The 20,035-nt window shown below is 56.8% G+C and overlaps 1 protein-coding gene across 2 annotated transcripts in view; it reads left to right on the forward strand.

Moving 5' to 3' along the window:
• The window catches only part of TBC1D9B (TBC1 domain family member 9B), a 40,813-nt gene that overhangs the window by 10,666 nt on the left and 10,112 nt on the right, over positions 1-20,035 (forward strand). For both annotated transcript variants that reach the window (XM_052642432.1, XM_052642433.1), the window contains exons 4-12: positions 2,822-3,050; positions 3,984-4,242; positions 5,367-5,574; positions 7,560-7,772; positions 14,812-14,973; positions 15,235-15,385; positions 15,833-16,047; positions 16,740-16,857; positions 18,293-18,578. In XM_052642432.1, coding sequence (XP_052498392.1) covers positions 2,822-3,050; positions 3,984-4,242; positions 5,367-5,574; positions 7,560-7,772; positions 14,812-14,973; positions 15,235-15,385; positions 15,833-16,047; positions 16,740-16,857; positions 18,293-18,578 — 1,841 coding nt within the window. The remainder of the gene's footprint in view (positions 1-2,821; positions 3,051-3,983; positions 4,243-5,366; positions 5,575-7,559; positions 7,773-14,811; positions 14,974-15,234; positions 15,386-15,832; positions 16,048-16,739; positions 16,858-18,292; positions 18,579-20,035) is intronic.

The following is a 20,035-nucleotide window of genomic DNA, read 5'->3' on the forward strand; positions in this document are numbered from 1 at the left end:
TGGCATTTTCTAGCAGTAAAGTATTTATTGATTAACGTAGGTACCTTGTATTTTTTAGACATAATACTATTACATATCTTATAGACTACAGTATAGTGTGGACATAACTCCTATATGCACTGTGAAACCACAACAGCTGTATGACTTGCTTATATGTGCTTTACTGCTATGGTTCAGAACCACACCAGCAGTATCTCCAGGGTATGCCTGTCACAAAGGGGAGAAGTTAATTTCTTGGAAAATAAAGAAATGATACAGAAGAACACAGATCAAAAAACAGATCCAAGATATAAACAAACCTGTGGCAAAAGTGATACAGGACGAAAGAGAAAAACCTCAAGCCACGTTGGGAATGAAATATTTTTAAAAAGCAGAGTTAAAAAAAAAAGAAAATGCCATAAACAGCTTTACACCCATAAATTATAAGAATTAAGACAAGATGGACACTATTAAAATAATGTTTTAGTTTCCAGTTGCTATTGTACCAAGTTACCATAAACTTAGTGATTTAAAGCAGCAGAAGTTCTTAGGGCTTCCAGCGGTAAAGAATCCGCCTGCCGACGCAGGATCCCCGGGTTCGACCCCTGGTCTGGGATTGTGTGCCGCAACTGTTGAGCCTGTGCTCTCGAGCCAGGAAGCCACAGCTACTGACGCCCGTGCGCTCTGGAGCTCGTGCTCTGCAGCAAGGGGAGCCACTTTAGTGAGAGGCTCAAGCACCACAGCCGGAGAGTGGCTCCCGCTCCCCGCAGCTGTAGAAAAGCCCAAGAGCAAGAAGGCCCAGGACAGCCAAACGCTTAAAACACTGATTTTAAGTAAGCACAAGTTTCTTATCTTACAGTTCTGCGTGTCAGAAGTCTGAGATGAAATCTCATAGGCTAAAATCAAGGAATTGGCAAGACTGATTCTTGGCAGCTTCGAGGGGAGAATCCACTTCCTTGCCTTTTCCAGCTCTTAGGAACCTTGTAGGGCTTCCCTTGGCTGACTCAGCAGTAAAGAATCCACCTGCCAATACAGGAGACGCAGGCTCAACCCCTGGGTCGGGAAGATCCCTGGAGATGGAAATGGCACCCCACTCCAGGACTCTTGCCTGGGAAATCCCATGGACAGAGGAGCCTGGCGGGCTGCAGCCCAGGAGCCGTGCATTTCGCAGTTCTTGGTCCTTACCTTTCTTTCTAATGCCAGCAGCACTGACGTCCTGACTGACTTGTTTAATCAGTTAGTACCGCTCTCTCAACTTTTCCGGGAATTGGGATGTAACATCTTTAGTGTGTTAGTCTCTCAGTCATGTCCGATTCTGCAACCCTGTGGACTGTAGCCCACCAGGCTCCTCTGTCCATGGAGAGTCTCCAGGCAGGAATGCTGGAGTGGGTTGCCATTCTCTTCTCCAGCGGAACATCCTTAGTGGGACTGTTATCTGATCCGCCACATAATAGAACTGAAACTGAGACAAAGAAATAGAAAACTTGAATATGCCTAAAACTGTTAAAGAACTTAAATCAGTCGTTCAAAATCTACCCAGTGATCGTTAACAGTGCACTTCTGTCAGCTAGCAAACAAAACCCGAGTCCTGGGGGCCAGGCAGTTCGTTCCTTTGGTAGGGACCAGTACTCCAGTAGAGACCAGTGGGAATGCAGAGAAAAATGCAAAGCAGCATGTCAGCCCCTTTGCTCCCTGCTTGGGGATCTCCCAGGTGCAGCTGACGGAGTGGGGGCACCCGCTGAGACCCAGGAAGGGGGCCTGAAGCCCAAGGTGCCAGTGACGGTCCATAGGCTGTCTGGCGCTCACCATCCCGCTGGTGGGGCCCCTTCTCCAGCCTCCCGGTAGGCACGCTGGAGGGCAGCAGAAGCAAAGGTGGGGCCTCGTTAGTGAGGAGGGTGCTCAGATGCAGAGCTCGCTTCTACAGCAGTGCTCTGGGGAGGTCGACAGGCAGCTTGAGAGAGATGCTGGGGTTGCAGGCACAGTGGTGCTGTGTGTACTGAAATGGAGGTGCTGCTCTTGGGTCCTCACCCCAGCGCCTGGCTGCTTTTCCTACTCGTGGAGGCAGGGATGTGAGGCTGCCAGGAGGCTCCGTGGAAGCGGCAGTCTGGGCCACACCACTTGCCTTGAATTCCTTTAGCTTATCGAGTAGTGATACCCCCTGGAAGATTTACGTGTACATTTTGAGCCAGATATACTAAGAATCTGTTGTACCCCCAGGAGGTTTGGCTCTGTGGCCCAGGGGGATATCTCTGGGCACCGTGAGCCCACTAAAGATGTTGGTGGGGCACAACACTGACACGCCCTGAGCTGGATGGGCCCTGCAGCTGGCCCGAAGACCTTGAGCAAGGGCTGGAGGCAGCAGCCACCTGGTATGGGGAAGGGGGCAGTGTCAGATACAGAACATCCTTTGGGACACTGGCATGAGGAATGCCCTTCATAGAATAGTGCCACAGCAAGATCCCATTTGGGCAAAGAAGGCAGGGAAAGAGCAGACGTGTGTATTTGCTTAAAGGTGCATCAGTGCCAGCCTGTTTGGGAGAAAATCAGCAAAGTGGTTGCAGCAGCAGAGGAGATGGAGACTGCCTTCTCACTGAACCCCCTTTTCTACTATTTGCATTTTTTTTTGCCATGTTTATGTATTTTTCAGGTATTTACATTAAAAGAACTAAAATGTAAATTTGAAAGTCTTTGCTCTGAGCTAGTAGAGAGAAAGCTCGGGGAGTTAGGGGAACTCGCCTGCTCTGTGTGGCCAGAGCAGCTGCCGGGTCTCCCTGCTTGTGGCCCTGGGTCAGTGTCCAAGAGCCCTGAGTGCCGCTGGCTGATTCCCCGTGTCCTCCTCCAGGGCATCATCGCAGAAGAGAACAAGAATGTGCAGCCCCAGGGAGACGAGGACCCTGGGAAGTTCAAGGAGGCCGAGCTGAAAATGAGGAAGCAGTTTGGGATGCCCGAGGGGGAGAAGCTGGTCAACTACTACTCCTGCAGCTACTGGAAGGGCCGTGTGCCCCGGCAGGGCTGGCTCTACCTGACCGTCAACCACCTCTGCTTCTACTCCTTTCTGCTGGGCAAGGAGGGTGAGTGCAAGCAGCAGGGGCTCCCTGCGTCACCCCCACCCTCCCTGCCCCAGCCTGCAGCCGGTGCTGGCACCCTCCTCCGCACTCACCCTCCGCCTCGCCTCTAGAAAGTGCACCTCCTCCCCAGACTTCCAGGCTTCCTGAGGGCTCGGCCTCCTCAGCCCCCAGATGTTCTGTCCCCACACAACCACCAGAGTCTCCCCAGAAGACAGTGACCCATGAGCAGAACGCCCAGACGTGAGCCAAACATCACCTGGCCCTTGGGGGCTCTGTCGTGTCTGCATCAACCAGCACAGCTCTTCGCATGGTGACTTTCTGCACAGGGCCTCCCCTCTTTCATGCAGAACATGCCAGCGCCCCTGTCATCCCTGAGCGGCTGCAGGTTCCATGGGGCCTTGGATGTGCGCCTCTGCATCCATCTGCTGCGGGGCCGTCCGCCCAGGAAGCCCTGGCCTCAGGACAAAGAGCAGATGCCCAGCCAGCTCCCTCTGCTGCCACGTCACCCCCAGAAAGCGGCCCCAAGGCTTCAGCTCCTCTCTGTGCTCCCTTTCCCAGGCCCAGCGCCCAGCCATGCACCCGCTTGTCCCAGCCTCACCTGCCTCTCCCGCCTTCTCATCTGCTCACAAGGCAGGGCCAGTGTCCTCTCTGTGCTGGCCACACCATGTTGTGACTTGCCCCCAGAGCGGGACACTCCCCCCAGCTGGGGCTTTTCAGGTCCCGGGGCTCAGCTCGCTCACCTCTGCTTGTTCATTCATGCCATCCTTCAGCCATTGTGTGGGCAAACCCAGGAGGTTCTTGGGACTGGGAGCTGGGTCAGCCCGGCACAGCCGGGCTCGGGCTGGGCACAGGGGGGGAGTCAGGAGCCGGCCGCCCGGCCCTGCAGCGGGCTTGCCCTCATGCCGTGTCTGTCCCCCACCCTCCCCCGGCGTCCAGTGAGCCTGGTGGTGCAGTGGGTGGACGTCACGCGGCTGGAGAAGAACGCCACACTGCTCTTCCCTGAGAGCATCCGCGTGGACACGCGGGACCAGGAGCTCTTCTTCTCCATGTTCCTCAACATCGGGGAGACCTTCAAGCTCATGGAGCAGCTGGCCAACCTGGCGGTGCGGCAGCTGCTGGACAGCGAGGGCTTCCTGGAGGAGAAAGCGCCGCCCAGGCCGCCGCGGCCACACAGGAACATCTCGGCGCTGAAGCGGTGCGTCGCCCGCCCGGCGGGGACCCGCACCGGCCCCCTGCGGGGGAGGGGGCCGCTGAAGGGTGGCTGCGGTGGTGCCCGGCGGGCGGCAGGGTCACAGAGGCGTCATCCTCCAAGCTGCCGCTGAGCGCAGGGAGGGCCTCACCTACCGCTTCCCCAGACAGAGTAACTCGCCCCGGGGCCGCCGCCCCCCGCGGGAGCCGGGAAGGCCTCAGCGAGTCCGCTCTGTGTGGGAACCAGCAGACCGAGGAGCAGTCGCGGGCCGGCCCTCCCGAGCAGCTCTGTCCTTGCTGCTCCGTGCAGCGTCAGGGATGCTCTTAGGCCGGGAGGCGCTCAGAGACGGCCGCGGCGAGAGGCACGCCCTTGGGCTCAGAGGCCGTGGTCTAGGCCCAGCCTCTTGCACCGTCTGGCAGAACGCTGTCCAGGGACGGCTCTCAGAACCTCTGGGAAAAAGCAAGCAGGGCGGGACTGGGCAGGCTCTGGCACTGTCTGTCGAGGGCGCCCGCCAGGCCCGGCTCAGGCTGCCGGCCGCTCCCCGGGGGCTGCGGGGGAGATGTTCACAAGGATCGGTCCCCGCCGGGCCCGCCTCATGCCGTCCTAGGCCCAGCGAGGGTGTGTTTCTCTTAAGCAACAGCAGCCTGTGGTCTATGTGTTTTGAGGATTTTTGGTCCAAGCCACTCAGCACTTGAGATCTTAGTTCCCCAACCAGGGATTGAACCTGCCCCCACCCTGCAGTGGACGCTCGGAATCGTAGCCACTGCTCTGCTGGGGAAGCGCTAGCACCCTGTGTTTTCGTCCTCACTCCACACCTGCCTGTCGGAAGGCCCTGTCCCAGTTTCCGGGTGGGGCCGGGTCTTCCCAGTAAGAAGCAGCAGGGTGGGTGCAGGCATCTTCTGGGCACACCAGACGTGCCGGTAGTTGACCGCGCCTCTGCTGACCATACGGACGTGTGCATTTTCCTCCTGGATCATTCAGTGTCCATGTTCTATTGAACTCTGAGGTCCCTGGGCACAGCTTGCTCACAGGAGGACCCCCACGAGCCTGAGTCCAGTGTGGAAGCCGAGGACATGAGGCCCCCTCGCGAGTGTATCAGCCCTGACTCCTGCCCCCTTTCCCACCACCAGAGACCTGGACGCTCGAGCCAAGAACGAGTGCTACCGTGCCACGTTTCGGCTGCCCAGGGACGAGCGCCTGGACGGCCACACGAGCTGCACCCTGTGGACCCCGTTCAACAAGCTGCACATCCCCGGCCAGATGTTTATCTCCAGCAACTACATCTGCTTCGCCAGCAAGGAGGAGGATGCGTGCCACCTCATCATACCGCTGCGGGAGGTGAGCCTGACGTCCTCGCCAGCTCTCCCCTGACCTGCCAGGGCGCCCAGCCAGGTCCCCAGCCTGGGAAGCCGCTCAGGGTTTGGTGGCATGAGCAGCAAGGGCACACGGTTCAGCACCTCCCTGAGCACGTGTCCTCCACCAGGCCCCATGGGGTGTAGGGCGCACTGGATGCCCGCTCAAAGGTCACCCTTACCTGGTGGGAAGACAGGGTAGGCTTTGGCCTGCCAGCAGAGCTCACACTGGTACATAAGGAAACCTTGAAAAGGACCCGCTGGGTCAGAGCCCCGTGGCCTCCTGCAGGTGAGTGTCCCTTTGTCCGGCCTTCTTGGGTCTTCCGGCTGGACTTTGGCATATCCCTGCTCTGGCTGGGCCTGGAGGACACTGACCATGCCCCACCTGCATCATGTCACTCTCAGAGCCCCCTCACTGACCCCCTCCTGACACCCCCTTGGCTGGGGCGCAGGCTCTGGCAATCATCGGAAGTCAGCCCTCAGCCTTTCAGGAGGAGGGTCAGCTCTCACCTGTGAGCTAGCTCTTACCCGCCACAGGGATTTTTTTCTTTAGTTTCTTGGGTTTCCACAGTGACTCTAGTGGAAACAAGGCCATTTGTCCTGCGCTGCATCGAAGGGTAGATAGTGAGGGGGAGCACCCCACCACCACCAGCCAGACAGAAGGCCCAGACCCGGAGGTCAAGGATAGATCCCAACAAGGCATACTGTTTGCTTAATTACTGAAGCACAGTGAGGTTCTTAAGTTAGAACCTAAATCACGGTAGTCTGATTCTGTTTAAAACAGAACAGTGGGACCTCCCTGGCCTTTGTACAAAGCCCTGAAGTTGTGGGTGTAGTCGCGAATAGGTGTGAGGTACTGTGCTGCCTCAGTTTCCCCAAGGGAAGTCAGAGGCAAAGACTTAAAGGAGCCCAGCTCCAGGCTGAGGGGCCCAGGGTGGCCCAGGCCCCACACTCCGTTTGGCACTAGGCCTGTGGGTTTGTTCTGGCTGCTGTCCCGACCTGACCCTGAGGTCTGGGGGCTGGCTACAGACTCATCTTAAGCCCAGCTCCACTTCTCCTGAGGGGTCCTGACATCCTGACAGCAGAGAGCACTGGCTAACCCAGGCAGCTCTTGGAATGTGGCCACAGCTGGCCAGGATGGAGGCCCCTACCCAGCCCTGGCCTCAGCGTCCCATCCAGGGGGCTTCCCAGGGGCTCCTCACTCAGAGGCAGCCACACCCAGGCATCCCCTGTGCTGTCACTTTAGTCATGTCCAAATCTGCGGGACCTCGTAGACTGAAGCCTCCCAGGCTCCTCTGTCCATGGCATTCTCCAGGCAGGAATTCTGGAGGTGGTTGCCATGCCCTCTTCCAGGGGGTCTTCCCAACCCAGGAACCGAACCCCTATCTCTTAGTCTCCCGCAGTGGCAGGCGGGTTCTTTACCACTAGCGCCACCTAGGGCCAGTGAGCCAAAACAAGCGACCACAGTGAACAGCCCGCACTCTGCAGCGAGAGTAGCCCCTGCTTGCCACAGCTAGAGGAAGTCTGTGAGCAGCAGCAAAGACCCAGCACAGCCAAAGCTTAGTTAATTTTTTAAAAAAGAACTGGGCCCATGACACGCATCAGGAAGTGCTGAGGGAGTGAGGGCTGAGCAGGGGAATGACTTCTTGCCTCGCTTCAGGACGGGGGCAGGACTGTCAGCCTTGAGGGAGCTGGTCAGGGGGCAGCTGGGCCCAGGCTCTACTCTCCGCCTCATCCCCCTCAGGCTGGTCTTCCGAGGCTGACACCCTCACACCCATCAGCAGTGGAGAGAACGGGGCTCCCACGTGCACAGGACGCACACAGCAGTGAGTGGCAGAGTCAGGAAGCACCCAGGCCTGCAGAGCCCTGCCTCCCCGCCCCGCCCCGCGCCCTGAAGGCAGGCTGAGCGACAAAGCCACACGGCTTTATATCCCAAGATGCAGACCCCAGAGGGTGTTTTTGGCTTCTCAGGTGACCATCGTGGAAAAAGCCGACTGCTCCAGCGTCCTGCCCAGCCCTCTGTCTATTAGCACTAAGAGCAAAATGACCTTTCTGTTCGCCAACCTGAAAGACCGTGAGTTCTTGGTTGAGAGGATCTCTGACTTCCTCCAAAAGATGCCATCCAAGCCGTCAGGTGGCAGCCGAGCAGAGAGGAAAGCCAGTATCGTGGATGTGGCCCCAGAGGTGAGCGAGCCCCCCAGAGCAGCGGGGTGGGGGCAGCGGCAGGAGGAGAGCCCTTGGGTGGAGAGGGCCCCCACTTGGCGCTGCTGGAAAACCTCACCCAACCCCAGTCTCAGGGGTCCTGGCCATGCACACAGGGCCCAGGGTCTCAGACCTCTTTGTACCCCAAGACTCCCTCAAGTCGGCCTGCCAGCCTCAAGCCTTACTCCACATGAGAAGCCGTCTCTGCCTGGACCAGCCCCCTTCTTCTCTGTCCCTCATGAACTTATCCTGCACTGAGCCACACGGCTGAGGCCTGCCCGTTTGGGTCTATTTACCTGGCATTTCTCCCTTCAGTCTTTCTTACAGGGTTACCTTTTACTGCAGTCTCCTTACTATACCAACAGTATTAATAGTTCTTTAACATCAAATACTTGTGTTATGGGTTTCCCTGGTGGCCCAGCTGGTAAAGAATCCGCCTACAATATGGGAGACGTGGGTTCGAATCCTGGGTTGGGAAGATCCCTTGGAGAAGGGAAAGACTACCCACTCCAGTGTTCTGTCCTGGAGAATTCCATGGACTGTATAGTCCATGGGGTCACAAAGAGTCGGACACGACTGAGCGACTTCCACACTTGTGTTTACATTTCCCCAGATGCACATGTATTTTTTACAGTTTGATCAGATTTGAATTGAGGTACACATAGATCATATATTTGTTACAGTTGATTGCTGTAATCTCTTTACAGGTTTCTGCTGCCATCTCTTTCTCCCTCTCCCTCGCTCTCTTTTCTTGCAGTGTTTTATTGAAGGAACTGGTCATTTCTGCTGTAGAGTTTCTCACAGCCTGGTGTTTGCTGACTGCCTCCCCTGCAAGCCTTTAATAGGTTCTCTTGTGCCCTATTTCTTGTAGATTGGTGGTTGAGTGGTAAGATCCAGCTCGACTTTTTTTTTTTTTTTTTTAATATTATTTAATTTTGACCAAAGGGGAGGTGAGCCCAGAGCAGGTGTTCCGCCTGAATGTCACCTCAGAATGAAGACGCACTGTCCAGCTCGTTCGGGTCTGTGCCAGAGTCCCATTTTCCTGGACACTGGCTTCTAGGAACCCCCCGCCCCCCCAGCAGATCTGCAGGCCCACGGTGCCCCACCAGGGAGGTTAAGTTGAACAAACATGCTTTCGACCAGGCAGAGAGAATCCACTGTCCCAGTGTCCAGGCCCTCACCACCCCCCCACCCCCGCAGTGAGTTCACAGACAAGGCTGCCTCTGCCCTGTCTTGAACCCAGACAAAAACAACTCCCCCAAAGCTCAACTCCCAAGTAAGTCCAGCTCCAGCCTGACCTCACAGGGCAGGGGCCTGTGGTCAGTCCTAGCCCCCCAGCAGTGAGGCTTGTTTACAGAAGCCCACTGAGGGCACAGGCGCCCCTGCCGCCCTGCCTGGGGGGTTGTCTAGAAGCGCCACAGCATGAGCCCACGGAAACCCTGCTCACTCCTCTGGGTTAGGCTTCTAGAGTGCTCTGGTCCACAAGCGACCAGCTCGACTTTTGATTTGTTTATGTTAGTGCAAGGTGGGGAACAGGCACTTGTAGGCAGGATTGAGCTGTGTGCTTCTACCAAGAGGTGTACAATACCTGGTTATTTGCTGTTACCGGTCATTGACAAGTATTGCCTAAGTAATGCCTCAGGTAACTCATTAGGATTGCAAGTGGGAGCACTCAGTTCTATCATTTCTTCTGTTCACTAGCTGGAATACTTTTGTATAGAGAAACTTACCCTCATCAGCTATTTGGTCACCCTGAGGCACAGTTCATATAGAAAAGGCAGAATAAGTCCTTTTTTTATTTACCAGTTGTTAAAATGACAAGTTAGTTTTCTAGTATCCTCCAAATGTGACCAGTTCAGCTTTTGTGTTTACTTTTTAGTATAATTATGAACTTACATATTTAAGCAACTTGATTTGTTTCAGCTCAGGACAGTTTTTATCCTCATTCTGTCTATGATCAGAGGACAATTATTCAGGTGGCATGAGTCCTTTTGACATTACCGTGACCTTGTTTGATCACTTCCTTCCTTCTTGGTATAACAAGATGTATGTGCTATTATCAATCTAGATTTGTGAAAATACTAGAAGAGGCCATATAAAAATCCACCTGTCTGGCTGCTCCAGGAAAATCAGGAGCTCTGGCATTGCAGGGCCTACATTCCCACCAGGTAGGACTGGAGCCATAAATTTTCCACCCGTTAATCGATGCTCAGTAAACTATAAAGTAGACAAAGAATGGATGGGAAGGGAACAGGCAGAATCAGTGCCTGTTGGAGACTGTAAGAAAGTTTCTTAGAGGAGGTTGGGCTTGATCTGTGATTTCAAGGAATAGTGAGGTTGGCCTGGTGAAAAGGGATGTGAGCAGGAATGTTGAACTGCCTTTTCAAGGCCCAGTGCCACAGATGGCAGGACCTGAGCAGCCAGACTAAGCTTGGCTCCATGGCCCCTTCCGAGCACCTGCCCTTCTTCATCCAACACATTTTATTGCATTCCTGATAGGTGTCAGATACTCTTCTAGGCACTAGAAACAGAACTGATTAGACAAAATTCATGCCCTTTTAGAGCTTATATTCTAGTGAGAAAGTCAAGTCAGTAAGGAAATAAACATCAAATGTGTCAGGTGGCAGTAAGGGCCGTGGAAAAAGTAAAACAGGATAAAAGGATCAGGATTGCCAGGGGACAGGAGGACTCTGATCGAGTGGCATTGAGGGAAGCAAGGGGCCAGCCAGGAAGTATCTGGGGAAAGGGCTGCCGAGAGGAGCGCAGACAGGGCTCAGGCCTGAGATGCGAGAGGGAGCAGGAAGCCGGAGTATATGGAGCCTGTAGGCCACCAGTCAAGCACCAAGCCTTGACTCTGAGTGCGGTGGGAGCCAGTGGAGAGTCTGGACTGGAGAAGGGACGTGGTCTGTGTTGTAGCAGAGGTGCTCTGGCCGCGTGTTGAGAATGGAATCGAGGTGCAGCTGTCAGTACAGTAGCCACAGATGGCTGCTGAGCGCTTGAGCGGCAACCAGCCCATACAGGAGTGTGCTCTGAGCATAAGCTGCACGCCAGAGGCAGAAGATTCAGAAAAGGAAAACGGAGAGTCCAGTAGAGAGAAAAGAGTCAAGAGACGTGGAGAAGGCAATGGCACCCCACTCCAGTACTTTTGCCTGGCAAATCCCATGGATGGAGGAGCCTGGTGGGCTGCAGTCCACGGGGTCGCTAGGAATTGGACACGACTAAGCGACTTCACTTTCACTTTTCAGTTTCCTGCATTGGAGAGGGAAATGGCAACCCACTAGTGTTCTTGCCTGGAGAATCCCAGGGACAGGGGAGCCTGGTGGGCTGCAGTCCATGGGGTCACACAGAGTCGGGCACGACTGAAACGACTTGGCAGCAGCAGCAGCAGCAGTCAAGAGATGTGAGAAACAACTGAAGCCAAGAAGATCCAATTTCTGTGTGACATAGCTCCCCAAAAAGGAAACAAGAGCCACGAAATAACAGCTGATAGAAACTCAGATTCAAGAAAATTTTTCTGAATATAAAAGAAAACTTAAACCTGCCTGGTAGAAAAGCACCTTGTACATCTGAAAAATCAGTCCAAAGTAGTATGTAATATGTACACACTGAGATATAATCTAGTAAAACTGTGGGACTCTAAAAATTAAAAAAATTCTTCTGGACAGTCAGTCAAGAAACACCAAGTCATTTATGAAGGAATGGAAATCAGAGAGGCATCAGACATTTTCATAGCAACATTTTAATACAAATAGAGCAAGATTTTAAAAATATACAGTAAAAAATGCTGTGGTCCCTGGATTTTCTATCTGGGAAACTGACATTTAGGTATCAAGACCACAGGCCATCAGGAACATGCAGGAAATCAGGGAAGCCATCAGGTTTTGATGAGTCTAATAGTGAACAACCTCAGACAACCAAGAAACAACCAGAGAGGCTTTGGCAGGCGGCCTGGTGGGAGCATTGAGTGTGTACACACGGCATAGACACAGACGAGGGACAGGTGACGAGACACGTGTGATTCTGTGTGCTCTGACAGCACAGAGTGTGATGCAGACGTGACAGCGGGAAGTGTGGAGAGCAGAATAAGCTCACTGACTGCTTTTTTAAGGAAGAACAGAAGTCTGTCACTAAATTATATGGCGGCAGGGGAAAGGATGGGGCGGGGAAAAACAGAGCTGCTGGCCAACTTCAGTATTGTCCCGAGGGGGCAGTCCAGTGTCTAAAAAGAGGGGACCCAGGCTGTTAGATAAAGACACCGTTAGGATGGAGGTGATTGTTAGAACGTAAGTGCACACTTACTGACACTTTCTCAAGAAAAAAGAGTAGAAGAAGAGGGAAAGATACAGTGAATTTTGGCAACTCTTTCTAGAAACTTTGTAGAAAGGCCAGCTGAGACTCACAGGGGTGCCTTCAGGGACTGCCTTTGTAATCAGAGTGTGATGTATATGCTCTAAAGTACATGGATCCTAAAAAATAAAAAATAAAGTACATGGATCCTAAGGGCACAGCTTGGCACGCTTTCACCAAGTGGACACAACGTGTGAGCACCATCCCGATGAAGAACAGGGAGGGCTGGTAGGGACACCAGCATGATTTCTGTACTGATGGTAACGAATCCAGCGGAGAGGGGGTATCTTCTATGCATGCCGAAAGAAGCTCCTAGAGGCCAGAGCGGTAGGATCTCGGGCTCAAGTGGAGGGAGAGTTGGGCCTGGCATGCACAGCCTCAGATGCAGGAGCGCGGGCCAGCGGGAGTGACCGTGGATGGCCGTCAAATTGCTCATGCTTCTGCATGCTCAGATAAATAGTTGGCTGTAGGAGTGAGGAAGGCAGGTGGTTTGCGAGGTTGGTGCTGGAAGAATGGATAAGACAGTTACTGAGGGGAAGGAGACAGAGACTGGATTAGGAACACACAGGATTCCCATGCGTGGGCTTGGGCTCACCGTCACCCCAGGAGCCTGTCTGTCACGGGGGAGGGTCATCGCGGAGGTCACATCCTCGAGTCAGTCTCCTTTCCAGCAATGAGGTTTTTGATTCTCTGCAGTGCTCTGTGGCCTGAAAGTCCATCTGTGTCCTTGTCTCTGCTGGGATCCTCGGGCCAGAAGCAGAAATCTCTGCATCAGGATGCTTTCAGTCTAGGGTCTTGCCCCTGGATTCAGACAGTTTGTCTTGAAAATGTGTTTGTAGTTGATCTAAAGTCCATTTTGAAAACACCAGTCATGGGCAGAGGGACAGACCATGGATGTGAGGGAAAGAAGAAAGTGAAAGCCGCTCAGTCGTGTCTGACTCCTTGAGACCCAATGGGCACGGTCCATGGGATTCTCTAGACCAGAATACTGGAGTGGGCAGCCTTTCCCTTCCCCGGGGGATCGTCCCATGGACGTGAACCTAGCAGAATTTTCTTTCCTTTTTTCCTTTTTGTTAAAAACTGTTCTACTGAGGTACGCTTGACGTACATATTGAAAGAGTACAGTTTGATGAGTTTAGAATATGTTCCCTGCAAAGCAGTCACAGCTGTGGTTCTCGTATAGGGAGCATCCGTACCCCTGCTGCATACCAGATGGGCCATGGCCGGGGGGGTCAGAGCTGATGAGCACAAGGGCGGAAACCCAGCTCTGACCGAAGCACGCAGAGCTCCCTGGCCGCACGCTCAGCTGCCTGTCAGCAGAGCTGGGCTCTCTCTACTAGGCGTGGCTTTCAGCCAGGAGGTTGTCGTCCCCAGTTGTGTGTGACCCCAGGATGGTGGCGCCGCCCTCTGCATCCTCCTTGGCTTGTCCTGACATTCCCCGCAAAGTGACCGACATAGTGCCCCCGAGCCCAGGGGCGGCAAATACTAATTAGCTTGTGGCCACCACCCCATGCTTCAAGGGACTCCACGAAGTGTGGGGCCAAGAGTAGAGAGAGATGGGCTGTGTCCCCCAGAAATGGGGAGCCTCTGCAGCAGCAGAAGTGGATTCAGGGGAGCCAGTGGCCGGTGTCCATCCAGTAGCGGTGTTCCTGCCGGCGGGCGCCTGGGGAGGGCGCCGAGGGGAGGGCAGGAAGTGGGGGCTCTGGCTCTGGCCCACCTGACCCTTGGCCCTGGAGCAGGCTCCCTACACAGACCGTCGCCTATGACCGTGCACTCACCTCGAAGTCAGGGGCCTGCAGGTGGAACCCAGACCACAAGCAGGGGACAGAAGTCTGTTGTCATCTACACTGTACTTGAAGGGGCCTGAGAACTGACTCTCTAGCCCTGCTGGGTGGGACTAGGGGCCACAATTCCAGAAAGCCAGGGAAGAACCCTGAATATCAGGGCTTCCTTCTAGACCGTTGTCCTCAGTGCCCCTCTTCTTTCTCCCAGCCCCAATTCCCCCCAGGATATTCCCAGAACCCCCCCGGGATCCATTTCTCTTGCTGTTTGGCTGGATTCCCCCTGGGGAAGGGCCTACAGCCCTACCAGGGACCTGTTGATGGTTAGAGACGGCCCACGGGCAGGGACTCCCCACACACACACCTGGTTCTGGGTCTGTCTTGCATCCCCGCCTCCTGGAGCCCCAGCAGCCTTGTCAGAAGCGTGGCAGACTGCTAAGGAGAGCCTGGCGTCCCGGAGGGGCCCTGGGGCTCTCTCCCAACCCTTCCCCCCGAGCTGGTCACTGTGGCCAGGGGCCTCGTGGGGCTTGGGGCTGGAGGACAGCTGTGTCTCCAGGGGTTGGTAGGGTCTGCACCCTGACGCTGGAGCAGGAGCAGGTGCTCCCCAGGGAGTACCCTTGAGTGTGGCCCATCAGGCCCTTGTAGGGGACGCAGAGTTCAGAAGACCTCTCCTGGGGGCTGCTGCTCTCCTGGCCCTGAGCTCACGGAGAAAGGGTCTGACGGGACAGGCCCCAGAGCCTGGCCCGGGTGCCGGAGGGCAGCCAGGCGTGTGTTCGGGCAGAGAGGAGGCAGGGCTGGGCCACCTCGTGGCCTCCTGCCCGTCCCAGCGCACTGCCCGCCGGCCATGGGGCTGCAGCCTCGCTCAGGGCCTGCCCTGCTGCTCTGTTTCCCAGCCTTCCCCCGCACCCCAGGAGCTGTCGGAACAGCCCGCCTGCCCGACCTCGCCCCTCGGTGGCCTCCCAGGGGGCCGTGCACAGGAGGCGCCAACCGCCTCCCAGGGCCTGCTCAGACTCTTCCAGAGAAACACGCCCGTGGAGGACCTGGGCGCCAAGGGGGTAAGCCCGGACGGGGAGCCCCACCTCTGTGCAGGCCCGGCTGGGGGGTGGGGTGGCATCTGTGGCCCTCGGGTGACCCTGCGCAGTGCCGGGGACACCCAGCCTGACCGGTGCCACAGCGCTGACCATGGGCTTCCGACCGCCCACGGGGCCCAGGGACGCTGAGGGTGGTGCCGTGCGCAGCACCACCCCAGCCCTCGGAGGAGAGGTGGGGGTGGCGCTGGGTCAGCCCCGCAGACCCCTTGTCTGCTGCTCCCCCAGGCCAAGGAGAAGATGAAAGAGGAGTCGTGGAATATCCACTTCTTTGAGTTCGGGCGCGGGATGTGCATGTACCGCACGGCGCGAACGCGGGAGCTGGTGCTGAAGGGCATCCCGGAGAGCCTCCGGGGCGAGCTCTGGCTCCTCTTCTCTGGTGAGCTGCCCTGCCTCGCAGCCCCATGCCCCGCCTCCACGCAGGAGCTCCGCTGACCCCAGCCGGCCTTTGAGTGGGCAGGCAGGGACTGCCACCTTTAGAGGGCAGGAATGGGGCTCCCGGCCGTGATGAGGTGTGTGTGCCAGGAGGGGCACACCTTCCCACCGGCTGTGGGAGGAAGTCCAGCCTCTTGACACCTCCTCTCCACACGCAGACTCTGACAACATTCACACCCTTGGCCACTTGAATGCTTTCAGGAGGGCAGGTCAGCCATTTGAAACGTGGTTGGGTGACTCTTCTCAGGAGCAGTCATGAGGGAAGCTCTGCCTGGTACCCAAGGGCCCCGGCCCGTCTGGAGTCATCGACGTCTCCACCCTGCCCTGTCCCTGCCCTCAAAGTCCCAGGCGGGGAGGAGGAGGGAGCCAGCTGTCAGCTGTGTCTCCACAGGGGCCTGGAATGAGATGGTGACTCACCCCGACTACTATGCCGAGCTGGTGGAGAAGTCCATGGGGAAGTACAGCCTGGCCACAGAGGAGATCGAGCGAGACCTCCACCGCTCGATGCCCGAGCACCCTGCCTTCCAGAATGAGCTCGGGATCGCGGCCCTCCGCCGGGTGCTGACCGCCTACGCTTTCCGAAACCCCACCATCGGCTACTGCCAGGTACGGGGGCTCAGCAGGGGCAGCTGCACGTGGTCCTGGCCCTGAGTGACGGCCTCGCACACTTGCAACTGTGCCTCGGCCCCCCAGAAAGATCCTGATCCCAGAAAAAGATGAAATTAGAAGCAGTGTTTGTCTCTCCCTTCATCCTCATGCTGTCTATTAAGCTATCTTCTGTGTGCTTTTGGCGTTGGGTCGTTCCGTGTGTGTGTGTGTGTGTGTGTGGCGTTGGGTCGTTCCGTGTGTGTGTGTGTGTGTGTGTGGCGTTGGGTCGTTCCGTGTGTGTGTGTGTGTGTGGCGTTGGGTCGTTCCGTGTGTGTCTGTGTCTGTGTGTGTGTGTGTGTGTGTGTGGCGTTGGGTCGTTCCGTGTGTGTGTGTGTGTGTGTGTGTGGCGTTGGGTCGTTCCGTGTGTGTGTGTGTGTGTGGCGTTGGGTCGTTCCGTGTGTGTCTGTGTCTGTGTGTGTGTGTGTGTGTGTGTTACACACATAACATAAAGCTTGCCATTGCCGTCATCGGAAGCGCACTGTTCAGTGGCACTAGGTATAACGCACAGCTGTCACCTGGTCACATTGATTTCCTGCAGATTGCCTTTCGGGAAATTGCCTAGAGTTGGGTGGGACCCTGTGTCGTTTCCAGGCTTGCTGGTTGGGAAGGGGCAGCCCTGTGAGCCGCCCCCACTCTCTCTGTGCGCACAGGCCATGAACATCGTCACCTCGGTGCTCCTGCTCTATGGCAGCGAGGAGGAGGCCTTCTGGCTGCTGGTGGCCCTCTGCGAGCGCATGCTGCCCGACTACTACAACACCAGGGTGGTGGGTGAGTGCTCGCGGCTGGCAGCTCCCTGTGGGGGTGGCAGGCCTTCCAGCGCACAGCCCACAGCTGGGCTGCCGGAGGCCTTCTCAGCGCACAGCCCGCAGCTGGGCTCCTCGAGACCTTCTCAGCACACAGCCCACAGCTGGGCTGCTGGAGGCCTTCCTCAGCGCACAGTGCACAGCTGGGCTCCTGGAGGCCTTCCTCAGCACACAGCCCGCAGCTGGGCTCCTGGAGGCCTTTTCAGCGCGCAGCCCACAGCTGGGCTGCTGGAGGCCTTCCTCAGCACACAGCCTGCAGCTGGGCTTCTGGAGGCCTTCTCAGCACACAGCCCACAGCTGGGCTGCTGGAGGCCTTCCTCAGCGCACAGCCCACAGCTGGGCTCCCGGAGGCCTTCCTCAGCGCACAGCCCACAGCTGGGCTCCCGGTGGCCTTCCTCAGCACACAGCCCACAGCTGGGCTCCTGGAGGCCTTCCTCAGCACACAGCCCACAGCTGGGCTCCTGGAGGCCCTCTCAGCGCACAGCCCACAGCTGGGCTCCCGGAGGCCTTCCTCAGCACACAGCCCACAGCTGGGCTCCCGGAGGCCTTCCTCAGCACACAGCGCACAGCTGGGCTCCTGGAGGCCCTCTCAGCGCACAGCCCACAGCTGGGCTCCTGGAGGCCTTCTCAGCACACAGCCCACAGCTGGGCTGCTGGAGGCCTTGTAGCCTCGCCACAGGCAGTCATGTCTCTCACTCCATAGGTTAGAAGGCCGCAACATCTTCACACAGCTAGAAGGTGGAAAGCCAAACACAGATCCCAACCGTCCCTCCCAGACTTGATGCGGACTCCCTAGGAGTTGCTGGAAGTGAGGGAAGAAGTTAGCTTGGGGCCTACATTTACATCCAGCTAACTCGTTAAACGTTTTTATTGTAGAAAATTTCCAAAATCATAACTAGAGCATATAGTATACACCCCCAAGTTGACTGTTATGAAGGGTAGAATCTGTGACCTTGTAAATAGATTTAATTGCATATATAATTAAATCTGGTATCTAAAATGTCCTTCCTGTGTTGTTTTGGTAGGTTTCCACACTTGGGGTCCTTCAGAATTGCCTCTGTTCCCCAGCTTCAGGTCAGGAGACACATAAGCTATTCAGGGCACTGTTTACTTCTGATACCCTTGAGAGAATTTAGTATTTCCCGAAAAGAAAATCCAAGTAAAGTGAAAGAAATCTTCTTTTCACACAGTGGCTTGGAAGCAGTAGAAAGGAAACTTATAGGATTTTTTCCTTTCCTCCTTTCTCCACCCCACCTGCCCGCTTCCAGCCCTCAGTTGTAAGCAGAGCTGGCCAGGGACCAGGGGGGCTTCTTGGACCTCAGACCCCAGGGTCCCACATGAGGGCCTGCCTGAGCCAGGAACGTGAGCTCGCTATTCAGACTCCTTTGTCTTCTTCCTAGGGGCCCTGGTGGACCAAGGCATCTTTGAAGAGCTCACAAGAGACTTCCTGCCCCAGCTCTCCAAAAAGATGCAGGACCTGGGGGTGATTTCCAGCATCTCTCTCTCCTGGTTCCTGACCCTCTTCCTCAGTGTCATGCCCTTTGAGAGCGCTGTGGTCATCGTTGACTGCTTCTTCTATGAGGGCATCAAGGTGATCCTGCAGGTGGCCTTGGCCATCCTGGATGCCAACGTGGAGCAGCTGCTGGGCTGTGGCGACGAAGGCGAGGCCATGACCGTCCTGGGCAGGTAACCGCGCCAGCCTGCCTCCTCTTGTTGGGGAGCCGGCCAGTGCTCCCCTGGACCGCAGGACCAGCCCCTCCCCAGTCCTGGGCGCTCCTCAGTCAGCGCCCTGTGGCTGTACCTACCGCATGTTCAGCCTGGGGTCGGCCTAGGGGCGCTCCGGAGGCAGGAGAGGGGCTCCTTCCTGGGAGAAGACAGGACAGCACTGGAGCAGTCACTCCTCGGGAGAAGCAGCGTTAGGGGTGAGACAGTGGCAGACCAGAGCACCCTGCCCTGGAGCGCTTGCTGGGCGGGAGGCAGGTGGGACTAGGCCGAGCCGCCCATCTCCACCAAAGGCTGGGTGTCTGTGACTCCCGCAGAGCTGTCCTGGTGCGCCTTGCCTGGCTCAGGAGCATCGGTTTCTCCAGGGCAGCTGGACGGGGAGCCCGTGCTGGGCCTGCTGAAGCTCCATGGGCCGATCTCCAGCTAGGCACACCTGCGGCCCAGGTCATCCTGGCCGCCGCCGCCTCCCTCAGCGCCCACGCCCCATCCTCACAGACTCTCTCTGGGCTCCAGCCCCTTCCCTCGGTCCCCAGAGCCTCGGGGCCAGCCCCTGACAGCCCTGCCCGGGGCCCTGTGCCCACATCGCAACAGTTGGCTCTGCACCAGTTTCACTCACCAGCATCCCACAGGGCTCTTCCTAATCAGTATCTGACTCTGTTCCTCCCCGGGGACGTGGGGATCCCCTGTGGCCCTGGTGGTTTTCTGGACAAAGGAGCTAAGTCCCCAGCCTGACCTTCAAGCCCTTCATATGCAGGTGCTCTTCTGGAGGCCTCCCTCTGGCCCAGGCCCTGAGCTCTGTACAGTCCTGCCAGCCCATAAGCATGTATCTGTTCAGCCTGAAGCACCCCCAGCCCCCCAGGACTGCCAGGGACACCGTCCCCTGTGTGCTGAGCCGGCCCAGGTGCTGACTGGGAGCCTGAAAGGGTCCCAGGCTGGCAGAGCTGTGGTTGCTCTGCTGTGGGCCATGCCGGCTCTCTGTCCTGAGCCCGGAAGACAGGCAGCCTGTGGGCAGAGTGGGAAGTGGCTTCCATGCCCATCTCCCACACCAGACAGAGACGGGGCCCTTCCCCCAGAGCAGGGCCTGAGCAGGATCAGGGCCAGGGCCAGTGGGTGTGGGGGACCCAGTGCTTTCTCCCTCCTGAGTGTCAGACCCAGCCAAAGCGTCTAGAAGGGTGTGAGGTCCTGGCTGGGCTGGTCCCCCGGGAGTCAGGCCCAGTCCTGAGACTGTGCTCCTTGGCAGGGCTCCTCCTGGAGCACTCCTTTGGTCTCTGATTCTCCCTGGTCAGAGCAGGGAGTCCTCACATCCCCAGGGACCCACCAGACAGAGGGAGTGTGTCATCCCTCCAACTGGGACACAATTTTCTCCTTGTGTAGTAGGGTCTGGAGTCATGAAGGGTCCCCACTTGTGGGACCCTGGTGGC

Source organism: Budorcas taxicolor, chromosome 7, assembly GCF_023091745.1.
Source record: "Budorcas taxicolor isolate Tak-1 chromosome 7, Takin1.1, whole genome shotgun sequence".
NCBI classification, from domain to species: Eukaryota; Metazoa; Chordata; class Mammalia; order Artiodactyla; family Bovidae; genus Budorcas; species Budorcas taxicolor.